Raw genomic sequence first — 24,899 nt, 5'->3', positions numbered from 1 at the left:
AGCAGCTGCCACCACAGCACAAGGACCTTTACTGTGGTATGCTGCAGCAGTAGGGTTGCCAGGACCTTCTTTGCCACCGGTGAGAGATTTTGGGGGGCGGAGCCTGAGGAGGGCGGGGTTTGGGAAGGGACTTCAATGCCATAGAGTTCAATTGCCAAAGCAGCCATTTTTCTCCGGGTGATCTGATCTCTATCGGCTGGAGATCAGTTGTATTAGCAGGAGATCTCCAGCTAGTACCTGGAGGTCACTACTAAAAAAGAAGACACCACTGTACTGATACTAAACAGTTAGGAAATTAGCACAGAAGCGACACAACAATATAATTACAAAGTGCAAAAAAGTTCTATTTGGAAAAGCCACAAGTAATAAGCAACAACATAACAAAAATAAATCACATTGTGTCTACGAAGTCCAATAGTAACTGATGTACCGTATTAGTATTGAAGATAATAAAGCACAGATGATGATGCTTTAAGAGATGACTCGGGGATATGACCGTTTCAAATTTCTTCAGTTCAATTCTTCATCAGTCCCCAAACGTCAAGAAGACTTGATACAAATAATTTTTGACTGCAGTTACTAATACAGGATAGTCACCACGTTCTACTTAGGATACAGCCAGTATAGCAGTTAGTAATACAAAATAGTCAACATGTTCCACGTAGGATACAGCCAGTGTAGCCATGTTGGAGGATGGCAACCCGATGCAGCAGCCATTTTGTGGCTGGCTCTACCTTCTGCAGCATCCATTTTGTGGCACCAGTTTTGTGGCTGTGCCCGCCATGCTGTGTCAGAATTCCAAAGGTGCCCAAAGGGTCAACATGCTTTCCAACCGACTATTGATCAAACCAATAATTCTGTTAACTCCAGATGAGACACTGGCTTTCTTTTGTGATTAATCACACTGGTAGGTGTCTTCACCTTCAGCATTACTTACAATTTCACACATCGAACTTAATGTTTTCAAAAAAAGCAATGCTTTTTTTTAGCATTCAACGGACATATATATTGGTAGTGGTCAGCAACAAATTTGAGTAGGGGCCATATTTTGCATTGAGCGATGGCTGAGTAGTCAGCAATACTGCACGTTGACTCATTCTTGAGCAAGCCAAGTACATGTGTAACTAGGGTTGCCAACCTACAGGTGAAGCCTGGAGATGCCCCAGAATTACAACTGATCTCTTGCCTACAGAGATCAGTCCCCCTAGCAGTTTTGAGGGGTGGACAAAATGAATACTGGTCATGATGCATACCTTTTCTCTCTAATATCAGAGGAGCAGGCCTATTATATTAGGTGCTGTGGAACACAGGCAGGATTCTGCTGCAGTCGTCTTTTGTGGGCTTCCTAGAGGCACCTGATTCACCACAGTGGGAACAGACTGCTCGACTTGATGGGCCTTGGTCTTATCCAGCGGGGCTTTTCTTATGTTCTTATGGCTTCATGGCATCACATCCCTGTTGAACCCCCATACTCAGATCTTCCCAGGCTCCATCGCCAAATCTCCAGGAGTTTCAAAACCAAAGCTGGCAAACCTAGGCATGACCCTTCTCCTCCACAAAGAGCAAAAGCAACCTAAGACTCTGAATAGTGCATTCAACGTGCCTGCCTCTTCCTTGCTGATGTAGCTCCCTGCATCCTCTGAAAAGCCATCCGTGAGAGTCAGGGAGTCAGACTTGACGTGGCAGCTGCGCTTGTGGGGAAATCCACAGAAAGCAGGGACCCCCCACCTTTTCCCTTTGAGCAGCAGTGCTTGCACTAAAGGCCCTTTTAAAAGCCTAACTTTTAAACTACAAGAGTATGGTGCCCCTGTTGGGTTATTTTTTGATGCAACAATAATGTGCCTCAACCCAAAATGAGAATCTTCTGCCCACGAAGTTCTGAAAATTCAAAATTAAAATCTACATTCCAAGAGCCACTTACTTGTATCTGCTGGAGAAGGCCGTGGCTTCGATGTCATTGTGCAGCCACTTAAATTCCAAAGGCCAGCTTCCTTCTGCCAGGCACGTGAGCACGAGACGGTTCCCCTCAAGGTGAATCTGGGGCAGACCTGGCTCCGTCTTGAAATAGGGTGCGACATCATCTGAAACGCAGGAGAGGAAATGAGGTCAAAATAAAGAACGTAGAAGTGCTTTATTGCTTTTGAAAAGAGGCCACGTAACTACTGGAACATGTTTGCAGTCTGTGGCCATGAATATGTTTGCCTTAAGCTGAAGATATTTGCATTTAGCTCACTGAGGCCATTCTCTCAAGCCCTTTCAGATAGAATCATAGAGTTGGAAGGGACCACCAGGGTCATCTAGTCAAACCCCTGCACAATGAAGGAAAATCAAACCTACCTACCCCCACACCCCCAGTGACTATACTCCATGCCCAGAAGATGGCCAAGATGCCCTCCCTCTCATGATCTGCCTAAAGACATAGAATCAGCATTGCTGACAGATGGAGCCATCTAACCTCTTCTCAAAAACCTCCAGATAACACGGCTAGGTATGTTGGGACCCCAATGCTCCTGATATTCCCAGTTGCCATTTTGTGTCAGTAGGGCGATACACAGATTTTCCATGTGCATACATAAAGCTTTGGTACACTCGCATGTGAACCCCTAAAAATCTCTTATTTTTGTGTGCATGGAAAATCCATGTATTGTCCTATTGACATGAAATGGTGACTGTGCTTTTCAGGATAATATGGGATCCCAGTACATGTTGGTTTGTAAAGCCTGCTTCATCTACCTCCCAGGTTCATTGTAAAGGTAAAATTAAGACATGCAGGGACCCTGGAACCACCTTACAGGATTAAAAATAATAAATTATATAGTCCTGCACACTGTGGATTGATGGCTGAGTCTGAGCTGTTGCAATGGAAAGTGACAACGTCTTCTAGCAAAGCGGTGTGTAGCCTCCAATAATGCAGGCTTTTTAGTCTACATTCTGTTTGACAAAATTTCTCCATTTACTGTATTTGAAGTTCTGATCTCAAATACAGTTGTATCTTATATATGCCCTCCAGCCCAATTTTTTGGCAGTCAGATCTTCTTCCTCTTGCATCCGCAAGAATTAAATCCAGTTCATTAAACTCTCTTTAGAAAGTTAGGAAAGTAAGCCCAGATGAAATGATTATCACAGCAGGACATGTCTCAGGATAAATGAAGAATTTTGATAGGGAAGAGAGAAGCGTTGAACAAAACATCCCGCAGAACAGCAAGATTAATGTGCCTTTCAACACTGCCTTAAACCAGACTGTCTTAAAATTACATTTCTTTTTTTCTCGTTTAAATCAGCTTTGGGTTTCGGAATGGGAGAGTTCGAATAGTGCGCAAGGTTCAGATATGATTTTGAATCTATTATCAACCTGTGCATCAAAGTGTCCAGGGGCGGTGGAGACAACACCATGCCCCCCTTCTTCTCAGCCTCCCCCAGGGTCCAGCCAAGCAGCCATCAGGGCCAGTGGGATGACCAAGGCACCAGCCAGCTGATCAATGGGGGCTGGCACTTTAAGACTTGGGCGCCCGCTGACAGCTGGCCCTTTGACAGCCAGCTGTTGAGAAGCCCCAGGAGGGATGCATTGCTGTGTTCTAGTTAGGCCTGAATGGGCTGCAGTGCATAACCTTGCTACAGAAAAAGCAGCATTTTCTGCTGCATAGAAAACAATTCTGGAAACGTGGGGAATTTTAAGAGAACTTGGGTGAACTGTTGCTTAAAGGAGGGGAGAGTCATCTCTACCGGGCACAGAACACCCTTTCAGGAGAAGGCAGAGGATAAGTTTGGTGGCCAGCAGGGAAGAAAATGGCAACAAAATGGGGGACATCAGCACAGTCCCGATGCACTGATATCACACCTAGGGTTGCTGGGGCCCTCTTCGCAACTGGCGGGAGATTTTTGGGGCGGAGCCTGAGGAGGGCGGGGTTTGGAGAGGGGAGGGACTTCAATGCCATAGAGTTCAATTGCCAAAGCGGCCATTTTTCTCCAGGTGATCTGATCTCTATCACCTGGAGATCAGTTGAATTAGCAGGAGATCTCCTGCTACTACCTGGCAGTTGGCAACCCTAATCACACCCCATGCACCCGGAAGAGATGTAAGTGTATTGTTGAGGGTGCCAAGAATGCTCTGGTATTTGGGCAAAACTCTATGGTTAAACTGACTGGTGGGGGCCCTCACCAGCAATACACTGATGTCACTTTTGGTCATACAGGAAGTGGTGTTGACACATCACCAATGACATAAGCAAGTTGCCAGCAAGGGCCCCCACCATCTGGTAACTCCCCCCCCCCCCGGCCACCATAGTGAAGGAACTAACTTGACTGAAGCATTCGTTTGCGAATTGCGAGTAAAATGTACACCACGAATTCAACAGCTTTTAAACTAGCTGTCTTGCTTTCTATCCAAGGAACACTAGAAATTAAAGTCATGACAGAATGTTAGAGCTTTTCCTCTATCAGCCTTCCCAATTTCTGCTTCACAATCTCTTTGCTTTTTTGTACTTCTAAGAATTTTAGAAATATGTATAGTCCAGGCACATCATCACATTGTTCCAATAAATCTTCTAATAAAATTAATTGCATTGATTTTAGAACATTTTACATTAAAATACAAAACACAACTTTGCATCTCACAGGAAAATAATGCCGGACAAAATTAAACTTGAATAAAATATTACTTTGTAACTACTTAATGTATTAACAATTTCATCATATGAGAGTACTGAACATAAAAGAATAAAGTTTGACAGGATTAATGTTTCATCTTTCTTAATTTGGGGCTCAATATTTGAAGACAATAGTGTTACCACAACATTTAAAAAAATTAATTACAATGATAGAGCTGCATCATAATTCCCAGTTTGTATTTAAAAAAAAATTAATTGCAAAGCACAACGAGGGACTATGTTAAAATTAATATTCCTGTGATAAAAGAAGTACAAATGCAGGGCTTACAAACTAGTAACAATTCATACACACAGAGGAGACAGGTTGATATGATTATGACATGCAAACAGTACATTTTTAACAGTAAACTGTGACAGCGGATCCTGACAGATTTTTAAGGCAGGAGAATTCAGGCTAGCCTGATCTCATCAGATCTCAGAAGCTAAGCAGGGTCAGCCCTGGTTAGTATTCGGATGGGAGACCACCAAGGAATACCAGGGTTGCTATGCAGAGGAAGGCACTGGCAAACCACCTCAGTCTCTTGCCATGAAAACCCCAAAAAGGGGTCGCCATAAGTCGGCTGCAACCTGACGGCACTTTACACACACACACATTCATGCACAATGTCATGAACAACAACACAGAAGTGATCTTCGGATAGAGTTGAATGTGTATGTAAATCAGGAGGGCAATCACAGTAAGTTCAGCTGCTCATCATATTTGTGTTGAAGTTTTCATCATCCCTAATTATGTTTTCGCTTTTGCAATTAGCCCATTTCAGCAGGGAATCGCGTGGGCTACAAAGCATCTCCCTCTGGGAGAAAAATAATGGGGGGGGGATTGCTGCCAGGAGACGGCATGGCATCACTTCCGGGGGAAACCTGGAAGTGACATAAGTCTGGTCTAAGAATCGCCGGAAACTCTGCCTTTACCACAGAGAGGTGTTATGTCACTTCTAGGTTTTCCTTTCCGGACAGTGCCCCACATGGCCGGGCCTCCACCTCAAACTCATGCCAATTGACAGCCACTGGCTGGCAAGTCTACTCACGGTTGGTGGGACAGTGAAACCTCTGGAACAGGAAGAAGCAGACAGGCTGAGAACTTGGCAGTGAGCGTGTTCAAAAGGCGAACACACGTTCTCAGCAGCTACAATCATTTCATTCCGACTGCAAGTCAGTCAAGTTTGCCCCAGGGTCCTCTCAAACCAGTAAAGAACTACAAGCGTGCATAAAAGCAACTTGCGGAATAAAATCACCAGCCCACTCTCTTTTTTCCTCAGGAAAGTATTGCACAAAGGGTTACCATGTGCCTGTTGGGGACAGGAGACCTTTCATCCTATTCTACAGCTTCGCAATGTGCTGAAATAATAATAATAAAAAAACCCAATACCGTTGAGGTGTCAGAGACTCCAAAGCTTAAACGGGGGCCAAGACCTCAGTTTAAGTAAGTTACCGTGAATTGTTGTGTACTGTGGGCTCATTGAGGGATTTTCTGGCCCAAAAGGGAACAGGAATGTGGAAACTTCAGTTGCTGTAATTATCAGGAGAATAAAATACTTGTATAAGACATAGGAGCTTGGTCTTCTGCCTTTGTGTGGGAGATGGCCCGTAGCATAATGGTAGGAGATCTGCTTTACATGCAGATGGGTGTCAGATTCAATCCCCAGCATCTCCAATAACAAGGATGAGGTGTAGTAGCTAGGATGTAGTGTAATGGTTAGAACATTGGACTAGGCTCTGGGAGACCCAGGATCAAATTCCCACACAGCCATGGAAGCTTGCTGGGCCAGTCACAAACTTTCAGCCTATCCTACCTCACAAGGTTATTGTGATAATAAAATGGAAGAGAAGAGAGGGTTGTAAGCCACTTTGGGGAGAAAAGTAGGGTATAAAATAAAGTAAATAACATAGGTCGTAGGTAACATAGAACCATAGAGTTGGAAGGGACCGCCAGGGTCATCTAGTCCAACCCCCTGCACAATGCAGGAAATTCAGAACTACCTCCCCTCCCACACCCCAAGTGACCCATACTTCATGCCCAGAAGATGGCCAAGGTGCCCTCCCTCTCATGCCTAAGGTCATAGAATCAGCATTGCTGACAGATGGTCATCTAGCCTCTGCTTAAAAACCTCCAGGGAAGTAGAGCTCACCACCTCCTGAGGAAGCCTGTTCCACTGGGGAACCGCTCTAACTGTTAGAAAATTCTTCCTAATGTCTAGATGGAAACTCTTTTGATTTAATTTCAACATGAAAGACCTCAACTTGAAACCCTGCAGAGAACAATGGTCTCAGTTGGTATAAGGCAGTTTTCACAGGTGGCCAACGAAACAGATCAGCTTTCTGTTCAAACTGCTGCCTCATAGGCCTTGAGCTGGAGAACAATGCCTCCCAAGGCTAGATTCCACTATGGCCACTCATGGCCTCGGCTTGGACAGAAGGAGTGTCGGCAACTCTTGAGCTGTACTCGCCATCCCCTTGATCCCAGCTTTCAGGACGCTGGAGAGCACCTGCCCTGAGAGGTGAATTGATATAATTCAAGTGGCGCGGCTGGAAAATGATCCTCCAAATCCAATCTTCCCCAGACCTAAAATTTAATAGACCTATGAGAACATTTTTAAAAAAACATCGCATGCTTGACAAGCTACCCTGATGCTCCATAAGATTTAAGCCCTTCCCAAAACTGCCCCCCAGTTTCGACTTTGGTTTTCATAGCAAGCACACACTGCGAGTCTACAGATTAAATTAAGAAGCCTGTACTCACTTAAATTCATTTGAAATGAAATTAAAATAAAATACTGAGCAAGATCTCAGTCTGAGAAGGCTGTAATGAGCCTCGACAATTCTAAAGCCGTATTCCCTTGACTATTTACCAGCACTAACAATATCTTGAGAGAGTTTATCCAGTATTTAACCTTCCTCCACACATAAGTTTATACGTGCTTTTACCCCTGGGAGGCAAAAGGGCAACACTGCTCGGCAGAAGAACAGGGTATGGTATATTTCTGCCATTCTCCCAGATGGGAATGGAAAGATTTCATGAGCTGTCGAATGGAACAGCGGGCCTTCTAATATTGATTTAATTCCTGAACACTAACTAGAATGAACTGCTCATCACAGGAATAATCTCTTTATCCTCTAGCTGTTAATTGTATCAGACCAAGAGTTCAACATTTCCTGTGTAAAGGACAGACTATACATCAGAAAACCAAGCAGTCATTGCCTAGTGCAAATCTTTCCATAAACCTTAAATTCAGGATCCAAAAAGCCAATTTAGGATTGTGGTGAGCCAAGTTTACCTTTTACAGCCCTCTATTTTTGCGAGATTTTTCTCTGCCCTCCTCAAGTTTTGCTTAATTATGATAATTTCTAAAATTAATTTTGGAAATGGATGACATACATTGGGGCAGCTTTCAGTTTCCTTATTTCGTTTGTAGTCTCCCCCCCCCTTCTATACTACCATGAGCACAGCAAGAGAGCAATCCTGATATGAGTCTATACATCTATGTATTTACTCTGCCTTTTTGCCCAGTGGGGACCCAAAGCAGTTTACATGTTCTTCCTCCACAGTATCCTCACAATAACCCTGTAAGGTTAGGCTGAAAGTGTATGACTGGCCAAAGGTCACCCAACTTAACAAGATTCTATGGCAGAAGTAGGGTTTCAAACCTGGAGCTAGTCTGACATTCTAACTACTACACTACACTGGCTGGTACGTATGACTGCATCCAGTGTTTTTCGAGAGGGTGGTGGTTTCCCGATGTTCATGCTGCAGTGAACTTAGAGTATGTCAGAGTATGCCTGAACCTGAGTCTCTTCTTAAGCGATAATAAGAAAAATAATACTATATGTTTTCTGAATAAGTGGAACTAAGGTTGCCAAGTCCCAACTGGGAAATTACTGGAGATTTGGGGATGGAGCCTGGGGAGTACAGGGACCTCAGCGGGGTATAATGCCATACAGTCCACCCTCCAAAGCTTCCATTTTCTCCAGGGGAATGGATCTCTGCAGTCTGGGGTTGAGCTGTAATTCACGGGATCCCCAGGGTTGTCAACTCCAGGCTTGGGAATTCCTGACGAATTCAGGGATGGAGCCTAGGGAGGGTGGGATTTGGAGAGGGCAGGAACCTCAGCAGGATATAATTCTACAGAGTCCACCCTCCAAAGGAACTACTTTCTTTAGGGGAATTAATCTCAGTTGACTAGAGAGTAATTGTAATTCCAGGAGCTCTCCAGTCCCCTCCTGGATGTTGGCAAGCCTAAATGGAACTGAACTTGGAAATGAATAAAGCCACTGTGTTGTTCAATAATCACATGGAATAAATGTCTATTAGAGCAATTCTAGACTTCATTCAGCAAAATAAATCTTCAAACAAGAACTACACTAACAGTGCAATCTTAAAGAGAGTTATTCCAATCTAAGCCCATTAATTTCAATGGGCTCAGACTGGAGTAATTCTGCATAGGATCGCACTGTAAATGTGGTACTGGCATAATGAAGCAAGTTTCTTGCACCCAAAAAAAACCCTGAAGGCCAAAAAAGAGCTTCTGAGAAAGCTGCCAAGTATGAAACTTAATTTATTTTAAATTTCTATCAATAAGCTTTTTTTTTTTTTTTTTTTTTTGCTTTGTTTTATCTTGCTTTTATGAGCCATAAGTTTCCTCTGGACCTCTCTGGTCCTCGGTTCTTCGGGGATATGGATCTTTTATATTTTTCAGGGAAAAATAATTGCAGCAACACAAAAATTATTATTGCTGATTGTATCATTAATGAACCTACTGCCAGTAATCAGGTAGAATAAAGCCTTTCATCTCGCCCAGTCCCTTTATAGCTTTGAAGCAGGGACATCCAGAAATAAATTGTCCCACAGCAAATTAATCAAATGCAAATTCCAATATTCACCTGAAATATGAAAAAAAAACATGCAAATGTTTCATTTGAACCAAGAGCTTCCTTCCATCACAAAATAAGACACAAGCCAATACATCACTTAATTACTCCCTTTATACCCAAGTCTAATGCACATTATTACAAAATTACAAACTCATATGCTATCTGTTCTTCAACCCGGTTTCAATCATGCTGTTAATTAAGAGCAAGAAACTTTCAAAAGCATTTCAACTTGGGCGTGTTACCTGGAAGGGAAGGAAAGGAAAGCAATTCAGGGGCAAGGCGGCGCAATGGACAGATGGTCAAATCTTCCTTTGATAAGATTCAACATGCCTGCCCAGGACCCTTCTGTAGACAGTAGCGTTTGGCAAATGATTCTGAGTCCTCCAGAGGGATTAGATGCCTCAGTACATGCTCCAACATCAGATTAGAAAGGTCTTTCAATTACAAAGGGGTACCAACAAATTATATCTGCAGACGTGAGCTAATCCTCTTCATCATAACTGAATGTTTTCTAATAAAAGGTGTAACCTGAACTCTGAGCCTGTGAAGCCCTTTCCCCACATCAAAAGGAAAGCTGGAGAATTCCTTGGTGCCCGGAGCGGGGGGTGGTATCCCCACGAAAGTTTGAAGAGATATGATGGAGTACAGGTTCTTTTCCGGCTTTTCAAAAACCAGCAATGAGTGCTTATCTACACAAGAAGTGGAATGTAAATAAGTTTCTGTCGTAAAGATAGTCATTCTGGATCCTCGACCCCAAGGGGATTTGGGGGGCAGGGCCAGTACCCAAGTGACACCATGACATCGCTTCTAGTCACTATAGCAATCCCCCAAAACTCTGTACCAGAAATGACGTTACGTTATCACCGCAATGTCATTCCTTCTCCCCCCCCCATTTCTCCCTCTGCTTCTCTGGGCAGCAGGGGGGTGCAAGAAGACCCGGTCCCCCTATTTTTCACCCCACTGGTTAACGTTTAACCAGTAAGAAAATGCAGGCTCAATAGTTTAGTGTAAACCAAACACAATATAGATAAAATTAAAAAAACAAAAACAGCAGCACCTATTAAACAGATATGACCCATAGACAGTAAGAAAGACTAAAACTGGAAAGTGGTTATAGGTAAAGGTCCCCTGTGCAAGCACCAGGTCATTCCTGACCCATGGGGTGACGCCACATCCCGACGCTTACAAGGCAGACTTTTGTTTTACGGGGTGGTTTGCCAGTGCCTTCCCCAGTCATCTTCCCTTTACCTCCAGCAAGCTGGGTCCTCATTTTACTGACCTTGGAAGGATGGAAGGCTGAGTCGACCTTGAGCTGGCTACCTGAGACCGACTTCCGTCGGGATCGAACTCAGGTAGTGAGCAGAGCTTGGACTGCAGTACTGCAGCTGACCACTCTGCGCCACGGGGCTCTTACAGAAAGTGGTTATAGGCGATGAACAATTAGCTCTGCCCTACATCCCTCTGCTCTCCAAATCCCCTCCAGTCCAACTAGCTTAAAGGTAAGCCTTCTGTGTTTTAGATCACGTTCATAGCTAAAGTATCCAAGGATCCAGTCCAATGAAACCAATGGAAAAAGAGGGCACGAGACAGCCTCGTTCTGTAACTCTGTGCCCTTTTTCTCGATTGGGGTGGCATCCAGGGGAGACAGCAGTAAGGATAACGTTATTCCACATTGATGTCCACCCAGTCTTGTTTTCCTGGGGGCAGTGTCACCGGGGTCTTTCACTCCCCTCCCCATCCCAATTACTGAACATTTTTCATAACCAAACAGGGAGGCCAGTTCATGTTAATGCTCATTTGGCATTAAACCGGGGACCTTCTGCATACCCAGCAGAGGCTCTGTCACTGAGCCATATCCCTTTCCCTCCTCTCTTGTGTCTTGGCAAGTGAACTTCTCCCTGTTTTCATTAAGGCTAGCCTACAAGCTCTACAGAAAAGGCACACGTTTTCCTTTTTGGCTGCACTGCACACTATACTGCTCGACAGTGTTCACAGCATCTCCGAACCATTCAAGGTCACATAGCGAGACGGCTTCCAGGTAAGAGGCCCTGTTATAGGCTTTTGCACAGCAACATCAGAGGCCTTCTTCCAAGTGGAACAGCGCTGGATTTACACACAGCACTGTGCAACGCTGCTTGCTGGTTCTGACATTGACCTTCGTTTGTAGAAATATTACAAGGTTTGAAGTGGCTTGTAAATTTAGGCAAAGTCTGAACAATTTCCTCATGACTTGTAGGCATTTGGCACAGCTGGGAACCTTAACCAGAGGAGAGAAGTGCTACCAATATTCTGTCACATTCATATCAACAACAACAATAAATTGCTGTCAAGTTGCAACTAACATGGCGACCCCTCATGGGGTTTTCAAGGCAAGAGATGAGCAGAGGCGGTTTGCCATCGCCTTCCTCTGAATAGCAAAACTGTTCTTCCTTGGTGGTCATCTATACTAACCATGGCAAACCCTACTTAGCTTGTAACCACCTGACAAACTTGGGCTAGTCTGGGCTATTCAGGCTGCCGTCACATTCTTACATGACCAGTAAATGGCGCCCAGGGTAAGTCTATAACAACAGGAGTTGACTTGACTCTTTAAAGGCTTGCATCACCAGGGTGTTCTGCCAAATCCTAGCAGGTGGTTCTTTTATAGGATCCAGAAGCAATAGCACACCGTTGAGGTCTCAAACCAAGCCTTTATGATAACAAACTGAATCAATCAATAACATAAAGAGTAGCCCCCAAACATTAACAAACATAACATAGGCAACACAATATACTCACAAGCCCATCCTTTCTGCTTGTAGCCCTGCTGGAATGGTGAGGGAGAGGTCCTAGAGCCACAGCCCATCTCTCTCCCTCTCTCCACTCCTTTATCCTAACCTTTTAATCTCTGTTCCCAATCTGGTTAGTAGCCACAAATCAGCTACACCTGGGGTGCTTCCAGCTATTGCTGGGAGCCTGTACCCTTATGCCTAAAGGCATATTGCCCTGTTGCCTTGGTTGTGTGGAGGAGTGAGGCATGTCACTATCCTCCTCGAGATGACAATGTTCTTTCGCGATTTCCCTTACACAGGGCAAGGAGAAGATTGAGCCCCCACCCCAAAAGCACCCAGGAGAGCACCCTTTACTTTTCTGCACTGACCTGAACATCAACCGCCTGCTTCTATGTGGACAGTAAAGTACTGCTGATTTTATGGGAGACAGTAAATTGCTGTTTCAGGTACCAGTGCAGGCAGAAGCCATTCTCCACCTTGCAGCGGATGGGCTATCCACCCCAACAGACATCCCACACGATAGTCTTTGTGTAGAGAGACGCACTGCACAGAAACATACTGATTTGTGCAGAATACGAGAGCCCACACACACCGATGGCAGTTAAAACCGGGAAAGCGCCTTTTAGGATTGACACCGTTTCTGAAAGAGCGAAATTAAGCAAATACATCATGCCTGTCACCTAACAGCCGATTTCAAAGAACTTCACATGGTTATTGCCTTTTGAAAAGCTATTGTTTGGATTGCAATTTTAAAGGTGTATTATACAACGCCTTCAAAAGACACTGCTACCAAAAAGCATGCAGAGATTTGTATGTCTGATCTAAAGTACCCTTAGATTAGAGTGTGCCAGAGTTTGCCAAGCTCTGCTTCAGAGAGCAATTTTGCTCCTGGGGGGATCCGTCCTTCTCCCCCAACAGGCACATCACACATGGTACAGTCGAGGTAGGTTAGCCTTTCTAAAAAATGAAATATTTCACCACCGACAGAGTTCAAGGGACTTTGCTTTGATCCAGCAAGGAAATGCTTTATATACAGATGTTCAGTATCTCGATTTATGAAGTACTACCACAGTTAGGAAAGGCCAGATGTTACTCCCACCAATTGTATGTTGTTGATTTGAATACTTCTCCCGGTATATTTCTATTCAGGACAGTAAACTACAGCGTTCTGAGGTAAGACTTGACTTTGCCTTGCAGTTTAGAATACTTAGAGCAAACCCAAAGATTCCAGTCACCTCTAGATATCAAAGTTTCTCCTCCTTAAGAATATAATCACCTTAAGCTAATTCAACAAGACCCGTTCAGGTACTACATGTGTTAAAAGGAAAGTAAAATGAGATTCAGAGGAGAAAAGATTACATAGAATTTATTGTGACAGCATGAAAATTTGATTTTCAAAACATCTGCCCCGAGGCCAAATTCAAACTCACTCGGTTGCCAACTCCAGGAAGACCTGGAGATTTGAGGGTGGAGCCTGAGAGAGTGGCGTTTAGGGAGGGGAAGGACCTCAACAGGGAATTATGCCATGCAGTCCACCTTCCAAAGCAACCACGTTCTCCAGGAGAAGTGGGATAAATGTTTTAAATAAATGATGAATAAATAAGTGATTTATGTAGTCTGGAGTTCAGTTGTAATTTCAGAAGATCTCCAGCTCCCACCTGCAGGTTGGCAGCCCTAGGTTGGCTCCAGCAGTGTTTTCTGTGAGTGCAAAGGACTTCCATCTAGGGAATGCAACTTTCATGGCTTCCTTCCTCCTGCAGCGGCCCCAAATGCCCCCCCAATCCAGTTCCTAGGGGTCCCTTTCCCCCAAGAGAAGGATTTGGGGGGCAAAAAGTTATGCTCCATGGGCATAAGTCCTTACGTCTGCAGAAATACTGCGCTGGATCCACCCCATGTGGATCCACGTATGATTTTAATTCTGTCACAATAAACTACTATTTATTGGCATCACCTTGGGAGTTGCCTTTGTAGTTCTCATAATCTATTAGGACAAGGAATTTAGGAAAGGTCTGAGAAGGGAGGCTGCAGGCAGATCATGAAGGCTCAGGAAATGTCCAAAGGGCAAAGAAGTTCAGAGATACAAATGGAGGTTACCAAAGGGAAGAAGAGTAAGATGATGGGGGGGAAGCATGGTTATTCAACTTAAGAACTTTTTTCACCTTGCCCTTGAACTAATGAAGCCTATTATTTATTTTAAAAAGAACACACTGTAATATAATGCAAATCTTGGGATTTTTCATTTTAAAACAACATATTACTATTGGTTAAAGTTCACATAAATCATTATGAAAACTGTCATGTTCTCTTATGAAAACAACTGTACAGGTTTATTAATAAAGTCTACCACGAAGGCTGAGCAAATGAAACCAAAAGTCTAAAGTGTTCAGAAGCTGCCGCTTTAATCACTAGTGCAATGCAAATGCTTAATCATCTGTCACAATAAATGTTTTCTGCTATGATGTTTCTGTGATGAGTTCACAATGATTCCACACAAAACACGGGTGAACTGAAAAGCAACTTCTATTGGGTATATTGTTGGAAAAAACAATAAATATTTTCTTGTGTTTGGCTGTTCTGTCTATTCGCAGAGGGTGCTTGTAACGATTTCTACAAGATCTGCTAAAGTCCGGCCTCTGCACTGCCCGGTCTGAGCTACCCAGAGGACAATATCAAACTACTCCATTCACCATCATTCATATTTCATCCCATACATTTCATTAAGGCTGAAGTGCATGTCCAAATCGAGTCAACATTTAATAAACTCTTAGTATTGACTCTGGAGGAATCCCACTGAGCCTGTGCTCTGGGCCCAAACTCAAATTCAGCAAAATTGCTCTCCAAGAAACCATTTTTCTTGCAGCTCATTTTTAAAACTCTGCTGTGTCTTACAACTGCCTCTGGTCATCAGTTACTGTACCATGATATATCATTTCAATGACAATTCAGAAACTGGGCCAGATGGATGTATAACCCAAAACCACAAAGATGTTTCCAAAGAGCAAAAGCTATTAATAACCTAAATCGTGCACTTTGAAAACTGAGGGAGAATGCGTGTGGGTACTTGTACCATTATTACAAACCCTTGTGATTCTGAGGTTAACCACATATTCCACCAGGTCAGAAAATACAGTGATAACTGAAACATATTCTAAATTATATTCCAAATATAGTGATAACTGAAATATATTCCAGTGGCATGGCTTTGCACCCTCTCTCTATCAACAGGAAAGCTGTCACAAAGTGTATGTCGGGGGCCCCATTTTACATGAGCCTTATCGCTATCCACACTGGCTCATCACTCAATCTTTTCTCTCCAGTAGTTCACGGAAGGAGCAGGGCTGCCCAAGTGATAACTACTTTTGTTGTTAAGAGCTTCTAAATGCTCACAATAGAAAACAATTCAGCCTTTGGGTTAAAGCTAAGTTATAAGAAAAGAGGGGAAACAACGTTTTTCTAATGAGTATCAGTCTGAATTCAGAAGAAATGTGTTGCTAACTTACCTGAACAATCAACCTTATCCACTTATACCTTGTGAAACACTGAGCAGACACCCTTTTCGTTTGGTCTTTTGAGCATAACGCATACATTCGCTTGCCTTCCTACTGCCTAAACTATTTGGTTCTTCCAAACAGTTGCTTCTTCTAACTTTGGTATCTAAACAGCAATGTGGAAGGGAGGGAGGCAGAATCCAAATGCCATGATATGAGGCAAGCTACCATCACCAATCTGGACTTTAAACAAAAGCAAGTCAAAGATTTCTTATTATATTCACATAATATAACATTTCTTTTCATTATAAGACCTTGCACTGCCTAGAGTTAGACAGCACTGAAAGAATGATTTAACCACAAAGCTTTGTGAATGGCGTAAGATGGACTCAATAGCGTATTATTCACTCATTAAAAAGCAAATTAGTTGCATTCTGTGTTGTTTGCTTAACATCTTCAGGCAATGCTTAACAGGTGCTAATTCTGAAATTGGTTTCAGGTGCAAATAGATTAAATTAGCATGTTTCATGATTACAGAAAACACTTACTGGACAAAAGCCAATTCAGAAGGCCAATGACAAAAGCAGATACATTTTCAATTAAGGCAAACGGCATTAAATGAAAATGCATTACAGTTTTCTCCATGTACTCCTCAACAGCTTGCAGCATCTGGCCACAATATGCTCATTTACACAGCTGTAATGCATCTTGCAAGACAACAACAAAAAAGAACAACTTAGTCTTAAATTATTGACACGATAAAGAAAAGGAAACATGAAAGAAACAGCATTATCTGTAGATAATGCAATAATCTACGGGAGCCTCTAGTGCATTTGAAATAGCCTCCTTGCTCCTTTCAGCAAAAATATTTTGCTAATAATTGGTGTAAGTTAGGATAGATTCTTCGTAAGAATAATGTTTAGAGCAGAGATGAAAAGACAGCAAAAGGCCTTTACAGATAAAAAGCATTAGTAAAGCAACGCAATGATGCACTGAAGCGCATTCTGTAATGATGTCCACAATCTATAACTGGAGTTTGTTTTCCTTTGAGAAAAATAAATGCAATTGTAGCCTCCATAAGCAAACGAAAAAAATTACAGATATCAGAAAAAAAATGCTGCAGGCAAAATTCAGAATGCATTTATCAGGGCAGTATTATCAACTCCACAGGGCCAAGTCAGCCATACTCTACATTTCTTCCAAAAGTTAGCAGCCATCGGTCAAGAAGCCCGTCTATACAGGACACAAATCAATTCCAAACCAGACAGGCACAGAAATGTACTTCTAAATATTCAGGAAGAGCTCCTGGAACTGTTACCAGCTGCTTGGCTCTAAGCAACCATCACACATGGCTTAGCATTAAATACACAGGACCGAGATACTGGAAATTTAGGGGGATGAATGGCAGGTGGCTCAGCACACAGGTGGTAATAAGAGTACCTGTCCTGATCTATGACAGCATGTGGCAGCATCTTTAATTATTTTTCCTGACGTGCGAAATTGATTTCAAATAGACAGACACATTTAAAGACGATGCTGTCGAGGCAAGGGGGGAAATCATTTAAAGGCAGAGTCTTCGGTGTCCTCATTTTCATATGATTATTGGCATCACTGTTTATATAAAGCTGGAAGGGAGGAACCCAGGCAAATAATAAATTGCTCGAACAGCCATACTTTACCAGCTTTGAAAGACAGGAGCGACAAAGGACCACACAACAGGAAATGGGAAAGGTTCGCATGGATTCCGATTCCTGAATTGTACTTTCCATGGATTTCTCACCCACACAGCATTAATGAGACATTACTCATGCAACTGTTTGGAACACTGCTGTACTGTGTAAAGTAATCCATATCTCCCGGTGTAAATATGAATTTCTCAGTCTTCTCTTACCAAGCAGAGAAAATGTCCAAAATATTAAACAGTCAATATATAATGCTAGGCTAAACTGAGTCAGATTCGAGTCCAGAGACCAACAAGATTCTCAGGATATAAGCTTTTAAGAGTCAAAGCGCCGTCAAAATCCAGCTCTTCTCTACAGACCAACATGACTACCCTCTGAACCAAGGCTACAGTTAGGAACACAACATATACAAATCACTATATATTAGAATAAAATATATTAGAATAAATTTCATGATGCGAGGTAACTGTTTTTTCAAACTGAAAATGGTTTCAGCAATTATTATTTTTCTTAATATAGAACTGGGAGGGGAGGCTACTGCTTAATTTTTTTAAAGTTGAAAATGCTTCTGGGGGCACACATGCTTTGCACCACTCTTACAGCAGTTCTTTTTGCAACAGAATCACAGTTTTAATAGTGGGTTTGACAGCCAGCACGTAATCTACAGATCCATCCTAAGCAAAGTTGCACCCTTCTAAATCAATTGAGGTCAATGGGTTTAAAAGGATGCCACTCCTCTTAGGATTGAACTGCTAGTAATTTTTAAAGCCAAAAAGTGTTGGAATAATTAGATTTAATTTTGGTCCTGGCTATCAATTTATCATACTGGATGTCTAGCATTGCATTCCGCACTACGGCTGTGAGCCTGGTTACCTGTTGTACTCGGCAAATCCCAGCAATCGACCCCTTTTCCTTGTGCACAATTCCTCATTATTTTTAACCCCTCAAGTCAGCACCATTTCTGTTTTCGGAAACACTGCTATTCTTCGTGGATACACATCACGGGAACTCAAATTCTCTTCTGGATTCCCCAGATTTGCCTCTGGCTGTAACTAGTAATAGCCAACAGGCGTCCAACAACACCTTAATGACTGACTACATTTATTTCATCAAAAGCTAAGAACATAAGAACACAAGAAAAGCCCTACTGGATCAGACCATGGCCCATCAAGTCCAGCAGTCTGTTCACACAGTGGCCAACCAGGTGCCTCTAGGAAGTCCCCAAACCAGACGACTGCAGCAGCATCGTCCTGCCTGTGTTCCAGGGCACCTAAGATAACAGGCATACTCCTCTGATCCTGGAGATAATAGGTATGCATCACAGTTTCTTGTATCTTGATGAAACGAGCTTTGACTTTCAGAGGATTATGCAGAGTCTTGTTAGTCTTTCAAGATGCCACTGGACTCCTGTTGGAAATTACTATTTACAGAAGAAAATGGCTAACCATCTGCAATTCTAATTAGCAACAGATCCATAGGCATCCGATGCACCTCTCCTTGCCAGGATTCTACAAACAGGAGTGCACAAGCCGTAGGTTCGTTTTACGGGGCTAAAGCTAAACTAACAGGAGGCCTGGTGACTTCCTTAGTATAATCCTTCATGGTTTATTTGCCTGATGCCAGACTCCAGCAATCTCATGTCATTGGTTTTAAGAGGATGGCAACTCATCACCCTCAGATACAATCTGACATCTGTTATAAATATTCTTGCAATGTGGGTACTACTGAAACCGAATTCACATGCAAGTATTTGGCAGCTACAATCTATTTAGAAGTTTTTAAAAAATGGATAGATATGGTCTTTGTGTTTCAAAAGGCAATGCCTTCAATTGAAGGCAAGTGAAAAAAAATATTAAGTATCTCTCCAGGGAGATTTTAAAATTAAATTGATCATATACTGTTACTGTCAGTAATGTTTATATGAACAGCTTTTTATCAAGGAGAATTGAAATGACAAAAAACAGTTTCAATGGAAGAAAAGCAGACGTCTTGAAATCATAGGAGCTTAATACGATGGGTGACATCTGGGGAATAAATCAAAATTCTATTACAAAATGAATAGATAAAAGCCTCCTAATAGAAGCTTGATTGTTCCTTGCATGTGTTTCCATCAAAATATATGAAATTTGGAAGATTGGTTTTTGGAAAAGCCAATCTTGCAGAGATCTTGGCCTTCAACCAATGACTACCAGTGCAGTATTTTTGTTCACAAACAACATTCTAGTACATATTGTGCTCCATCTCTAGAATATGGAAGGTGTGGTCACATTCATACCTTTCCAGCCAACTCAACTTGACTAAAGACACATGCATTTTCAGGACTGAAGTGAAACTCTCCTTCATGAAGAGTCGTCTAGTGCCAACAGCAAGACAATATTCCTTTTCTCAGCACAATAGTCCAGAAGTAAAGCAAACTAAGCTTGGCTAGTTTGCTTTACTATTGACTTATAAACTAAGCTGCAAACTATTATTGCCTTTAAGAGAGCATGCAAAGAAAAAAAGAAAGAGGGAGTCATAAATAGCCTGTACAGTTAATGTAATAAAAATGTGCACTGGTACACAGAAATATACAGCTATATGTAAAATATGAATAAATTTCAAATACGACATTTGCAGAATTTAAGGTGACATAGGAAAACTGATTTATCAGCTACAAGAAGATAGGTGAGGTTGAAATTGAACTTCAGTTTCAGAAGACAGAACTTGTATTTCAGATTGACTTTTAAAGCTAAACCTCAGCCAAGGATGAAGGGACTGAAAACTGCGTACTCAAATCTTCAACAAGCCACTGGTCTGCTCCATTTTGGCTTAAGACTTAATCATGAAACAGAAAGTCCAGAGAGAGGGAAAATGCATGAAATTTCAATACTCCCATTCTGCTGTCTTTGCATGTCCCTTTTAACCAGGATGCAGGTCAACAGAGGAAGTTGGATCAGTGACTGACAACTCAGTGGAGTTCTCACTGCCTCCATGGGTATGACACACACCTTCACATCAGAAGCAGTAACTCACTGATAGTACTTTCAACATCAGCTGAGAAGTTCATTAGTGGAAGCAACCTTCTACTAGTTAAAAAGCAACTAGCATTTGAATATTTTTTAAAAACGAATTCCATCAATAACACACTGAGATCTTTACAGAAAAGCTGCATTAGTATTTTTGAAGATTCAGATACTCCAACTTCAAGTCTAATTTTAATGGTAAAAGTTATATTGTCCTCCCCCACACACTTTTATAGTCAAAGATAGCAATTACTGCCAACATCAGGAATTTTTCTTGAAATTGGAAGATTTTAAGTAAACGACGAGTCAGTCTTTAGAATGAAAACGTAGACCATGTTACAGTGAAGGATACAAATCAAATACTTTCTTGCAAAACCTATTAAAACTTTCAACATTTCCCCACTGCAAAAAAACCCTATCAGGACTATCTCTTCTCCCTCCCCCTGCTGGTTCCTCCCACATTTCCTTCTTCCACAAATTTCCTCTGCAGTTTATGGACACAGCCCCAATTCAAAATGTTCAGTTTCAAATACATTACATCTGCATTTACTGAAGAACGTGCACTTCATCCACAAAGAACACACCAAATAATTCATTGCATTATAAATGTCACATTCAGGGCACTTCGTTTTAGATCCAAGCCTGCTCATTGTGGTTTAATATAAATGTTTCTTAGATGCAGTAACAATCACTTTCTCAGTTCTCTTAATTAATGGATTTATTGCAATATTTAAAATCTGATTTCCTTTTTATTATAATGAATCTGCTACTTTAAAATCATTAAAAAGCCTGAATAAGTGTTATTAGGTTAAATTCATGGGGTTCATTCGGCATTCATTTCCTTGATGGGGATTTATTCAAACTCTCTGTAAGAATTTGCAGTATCTGGGTATTTGCTTTAACTCTCATTTTTGATGGGCATATTAAAATGTAACCATAATGAATTTGAAACCGAGTATTAAATTCTTAAACATCTTTGGAAGGGGGAGATTATTAGCTAGGGACTGAAGCTTGTTTTGAAAGGGAGACGAGATATTTGCTCTCCAGCAGTACTTTATACCTATGACTGACTGTACTTTTTATTAACAAACTGACTAATCGGTGCGTGGACCTATGGGGCAATATGTTGAGAGGACCCTCTAAGTATGCAGGAAATCCCATGGAGGATGATGATGGTGACAATACATATTCTCACACCACTTAAACTAGGGGTGGGGAACGTCAGGCCCGGGGGCCGTTTAAGGCCCACAAAATCATTTGGTCTGGCCCTTTGTGGGTCCTGGCAGATCTCTAGCTCAGAAAGATCTAAGACTGGTGATCCGCCCCCTCTCGCGGACAGGAATAGCCTCTATTCAAGGCAGATGTGAGTTTGTTCTGCTTGCTTGGGGCCTGGTCGGCTAATTTTTAAGTTGATAATTTTGTGTGGTCCGCGAATGATGTTATAAATATCAAAATGGCCCTTGGCAGAAAAAAGGTTCCCCACCCCTGACTTAAACCTACAGGACCAAAGGCTTCAGATCATCACATTACCAGCAAACTTTTGCAGCCCATAATATCATGCACAACCACCATACAATGACAGTTGGGATGGGAGTTCTCTTTGGCATCCCTGCAAGGTCCTCTGAGTATGAAGGTTTGCACTTTGCCTGTTATGACGGCAAAAAAAATTCTTTGGAAGCCATATTTCAATAGTATCTTCTGAAATAAAATCTGCTGTAGTGAAAATTAAATCAGTGGCATTTTCCCATTTCTTTGTTACGCCCTAATATAATACAATCTTTACCATTTTGATTCAGTACCTCTATTTGCATCATTCTGCCCTATAAACACATGTTGAAAAGCTCACCAATCCACCACTTTGAATTAATGTTACAAATGTGCCTTGAAGTAGATTTTTATACTTTGATCTAAAACTATTACCCATGCCTTGTACAGCATAATTAAATAAATGTAACCAGCCCTTGGGGACCTCTTGCTCCAAAATGAAATTTCAGAGCCAAAACAGTGCTTTGCAACCGTTATTGTCACCGTGTCTAAAATGCTGCTTGTAATTTCAACTCGATAATCAGATCTCCATAGAAAAGCAGGAACTTGTTGATGTGAACGATGCTTCCAGATGTCCCCTAGGACATATTTACAACACCGTGATTTGCACAAATCCTATTAGGACACAATCCATGTTGTAAAAGGGTATTATAGCTTTTTGAAACACTGAGTCTGTAGCAGTAATGGTCAGCTACAAAGCCAGATATTGTTTCCTGCCTTCTTGAATCCAATATCAATAATTCATAATCTTTTAATTGGTGACCTCACTTGTGCTTATTTGTTGCAGTTTCCTTCTGACATAACAATAATTTATTACTTGGAACTTAAACACATCTTTATTCTTTCAGCATATTACATTTGAACTCAATTGTGTGTTCCAAAGTACCAAACACATTCCACAACCTGGTCCGCCAGGACCAACACAAGGAAACTGCTATCCTCTTTGGTTGGTGCTGGTGATGGCTCTCACTTTGGTTGCCAACTCTGGATCAGAAATTCCTGGAGATTTGGAAGTAGAGCCTGAGGAGGGTGAGATTTGGGGAGGGGAGAGATCTCAGCAGGGTATAATACCATGAAGTCAATGATACAAAGCAACCATCTTCTCCAGGGGAGCTATCTCTGCAGTTTGGAGATCAGTTGTAGTTCAAGGAGATCTAAGGAGCCTCTGGGAGGTTGAGATGGGGATGCCAGCCTCCAGGTGTGACCTGGAGATCCTCTGGAATTACAGCTTGTTCTCCAGACTACAGAGATCAGTCTCCCTGGAGAAAATGGTTGCTTTGAATGGTGGACTTCATGGCATTGTACCCTACTGAGGTCCCTCCCCTCCCCAGGCTCCATCACCAAATCTCCAACAGTTTCCCAACCTGGATTTGGCAATCCTACCCCCATCCCTTCCATGGGGAAGGCCTGTGGCTCACTGGTGGAGCCTCTGCTCAGCATGCAGAAGGTCCCAGGTTCAATCCCCAGCATCTCCAGTTTAAAGGGACTAGGCAAGTCGGTGATGGGAAAGACCTCTGCCTGAGACTCTGGAGAGCCACAGCCGGTCTGAGTAGACAATACTGACTTTGATGGACCAAGGGTCCGATTCAGTAGAAGGCAGCTTCAGGTGTGTTCGGGTGTGTTCATCCCCCACCAGTGGCCAAGAGGGACCTGGCAACCCTAGGCTGGCAATCCCAGTTCTCTGCAACACTGAAATAACCAATTCTGGCAGGACCATCCAACCCACTGAGTGAGCCTATATTTGATTTTATTTTAAGAAAGGGCATTTTCCAGACTTTTGGAAAACAAGCTAGGTTTCATCCAATAGAGCTGAGCCGTGAAGACGATAAATCATATGTTTACTATTCCAAATTGAAGGCTTGCTGAACTTTAGCCACCCCCTTCTTCACAAAATTGCAACTACGCATGCAGCTTCAATTAATGATCCCAAATGGGATGTCAGGGTTGGCAGTCTGCAGGCACGGAGCTGGCCATCATGGAACAGGCAGGCCAGAGGGAGTAAAAACGGGTCAGGCAGCTCAGAATACAAGACGTTTCAGTCTGACTGCCAGAGTCCTCGGTCTAAGATGCCCGACAGCTTACACAAACCGTGTCAGGAACCATCTGACAAATGTTAGGGGACGCTTGTGAACTGACCATTGAAAATCCAAATCAATGCAATTAGTAACTTAACTTAAAATAGAGAATGTTTTATTAATCCGAGGTCTGTTTAAATTGTATAAACTGTTTATGAACTATATATCCTATAGTTTTAGTTACTGTATACTCTCCAATTTTAATTTTGTGACTGATATGAATGTTTTAATGGCATTTGCCATATTAATAAATGAATCTGAATCTGAATGCAATTAGTTGTATCTCCAATTGCTAAATATGGCCATCACTCAGGCATCTTGTCAAGACAGATATGCAGTCAAAGGACCAAAATCAGACCTGAATCCGTCTATTGTTTAGTATAGTTAGTTTGAATAATTACTAACCTTTTTCTTTTCCTGGGCAGTTGGAAGGGCTGTGAGAAAAGAGACTAACAGAGTAGATATGTGCCAGACAGAGAAGAACAGTCATCTTTGCACACGACCGAGACAAGAACTTAGCTTCTGCTCACTGCTGGTAGGCAGGGATGCTTAAGTGGGGGGAGCGGGTATTCAGACATCCTGCAGTGGGCAGTTCACTTGCTTTGGAGACAAGGAAGATGGTAAGATTTGCTTCAACCCCCCATTCTATGTTCACATGTTTATGTTCACATAAACACAACAAAGCAGAAGAAATATATGAGAGCAGCGATGACACAGAATCAGGTTTCCTTGTGCAAGGTCTACTGTTCTCTTTAAGTTTATCTTTAAAGACAGCCAATGGAAACTGAGACCCTAGTAAC

The 24,899-nt window shown here is 42.3% G+C and overlaps 1 protein-coding gene across 1 annotated transcript in view; it reads right to left on the bottom strand.

Moving 5' to 3' along the window:
* Window positions 1-24,899, bottom strand: part of SDK1 (sidekick cell adhesion molecule 1) — a 474,538-nt gene that overhangs the window by 368,538 nt on the left and 81,101 nt on the right. Inside the window, exon 2 of the mRNA XM_056866585.1 lies at window positions 1,922-2,081. Coding sequence (XP_056722563.1) covers window positions 1,922-2,081 — 160 coding nt within the window. The remainder of the gene's footprint in view (window positions 1-1,921; window positions 2,082-24,899) is intronic.

The sequence above is a fragment of the Euleptes europaea genome, chromosome 21 (assembly GCF_029931775.1).
Source record: "Euleptes europaea isolate rEulEur1 chromosome 21, rEulEur1.hap1, whole genome shotgun sequence".
NCBI classification, from domain to species: domain Eukaryota; kingdom Metazoa; phylum Chordata; class Lepidosauria; order Squamata; family Sphaerodactylidae; genus Euleptes; species Euleptes europaea.
The sequence above is the reverse complement of the archived record's forward strand: the minus strand, read 5'-3'. Positions and strand labels throughout refer to the sequence as shown.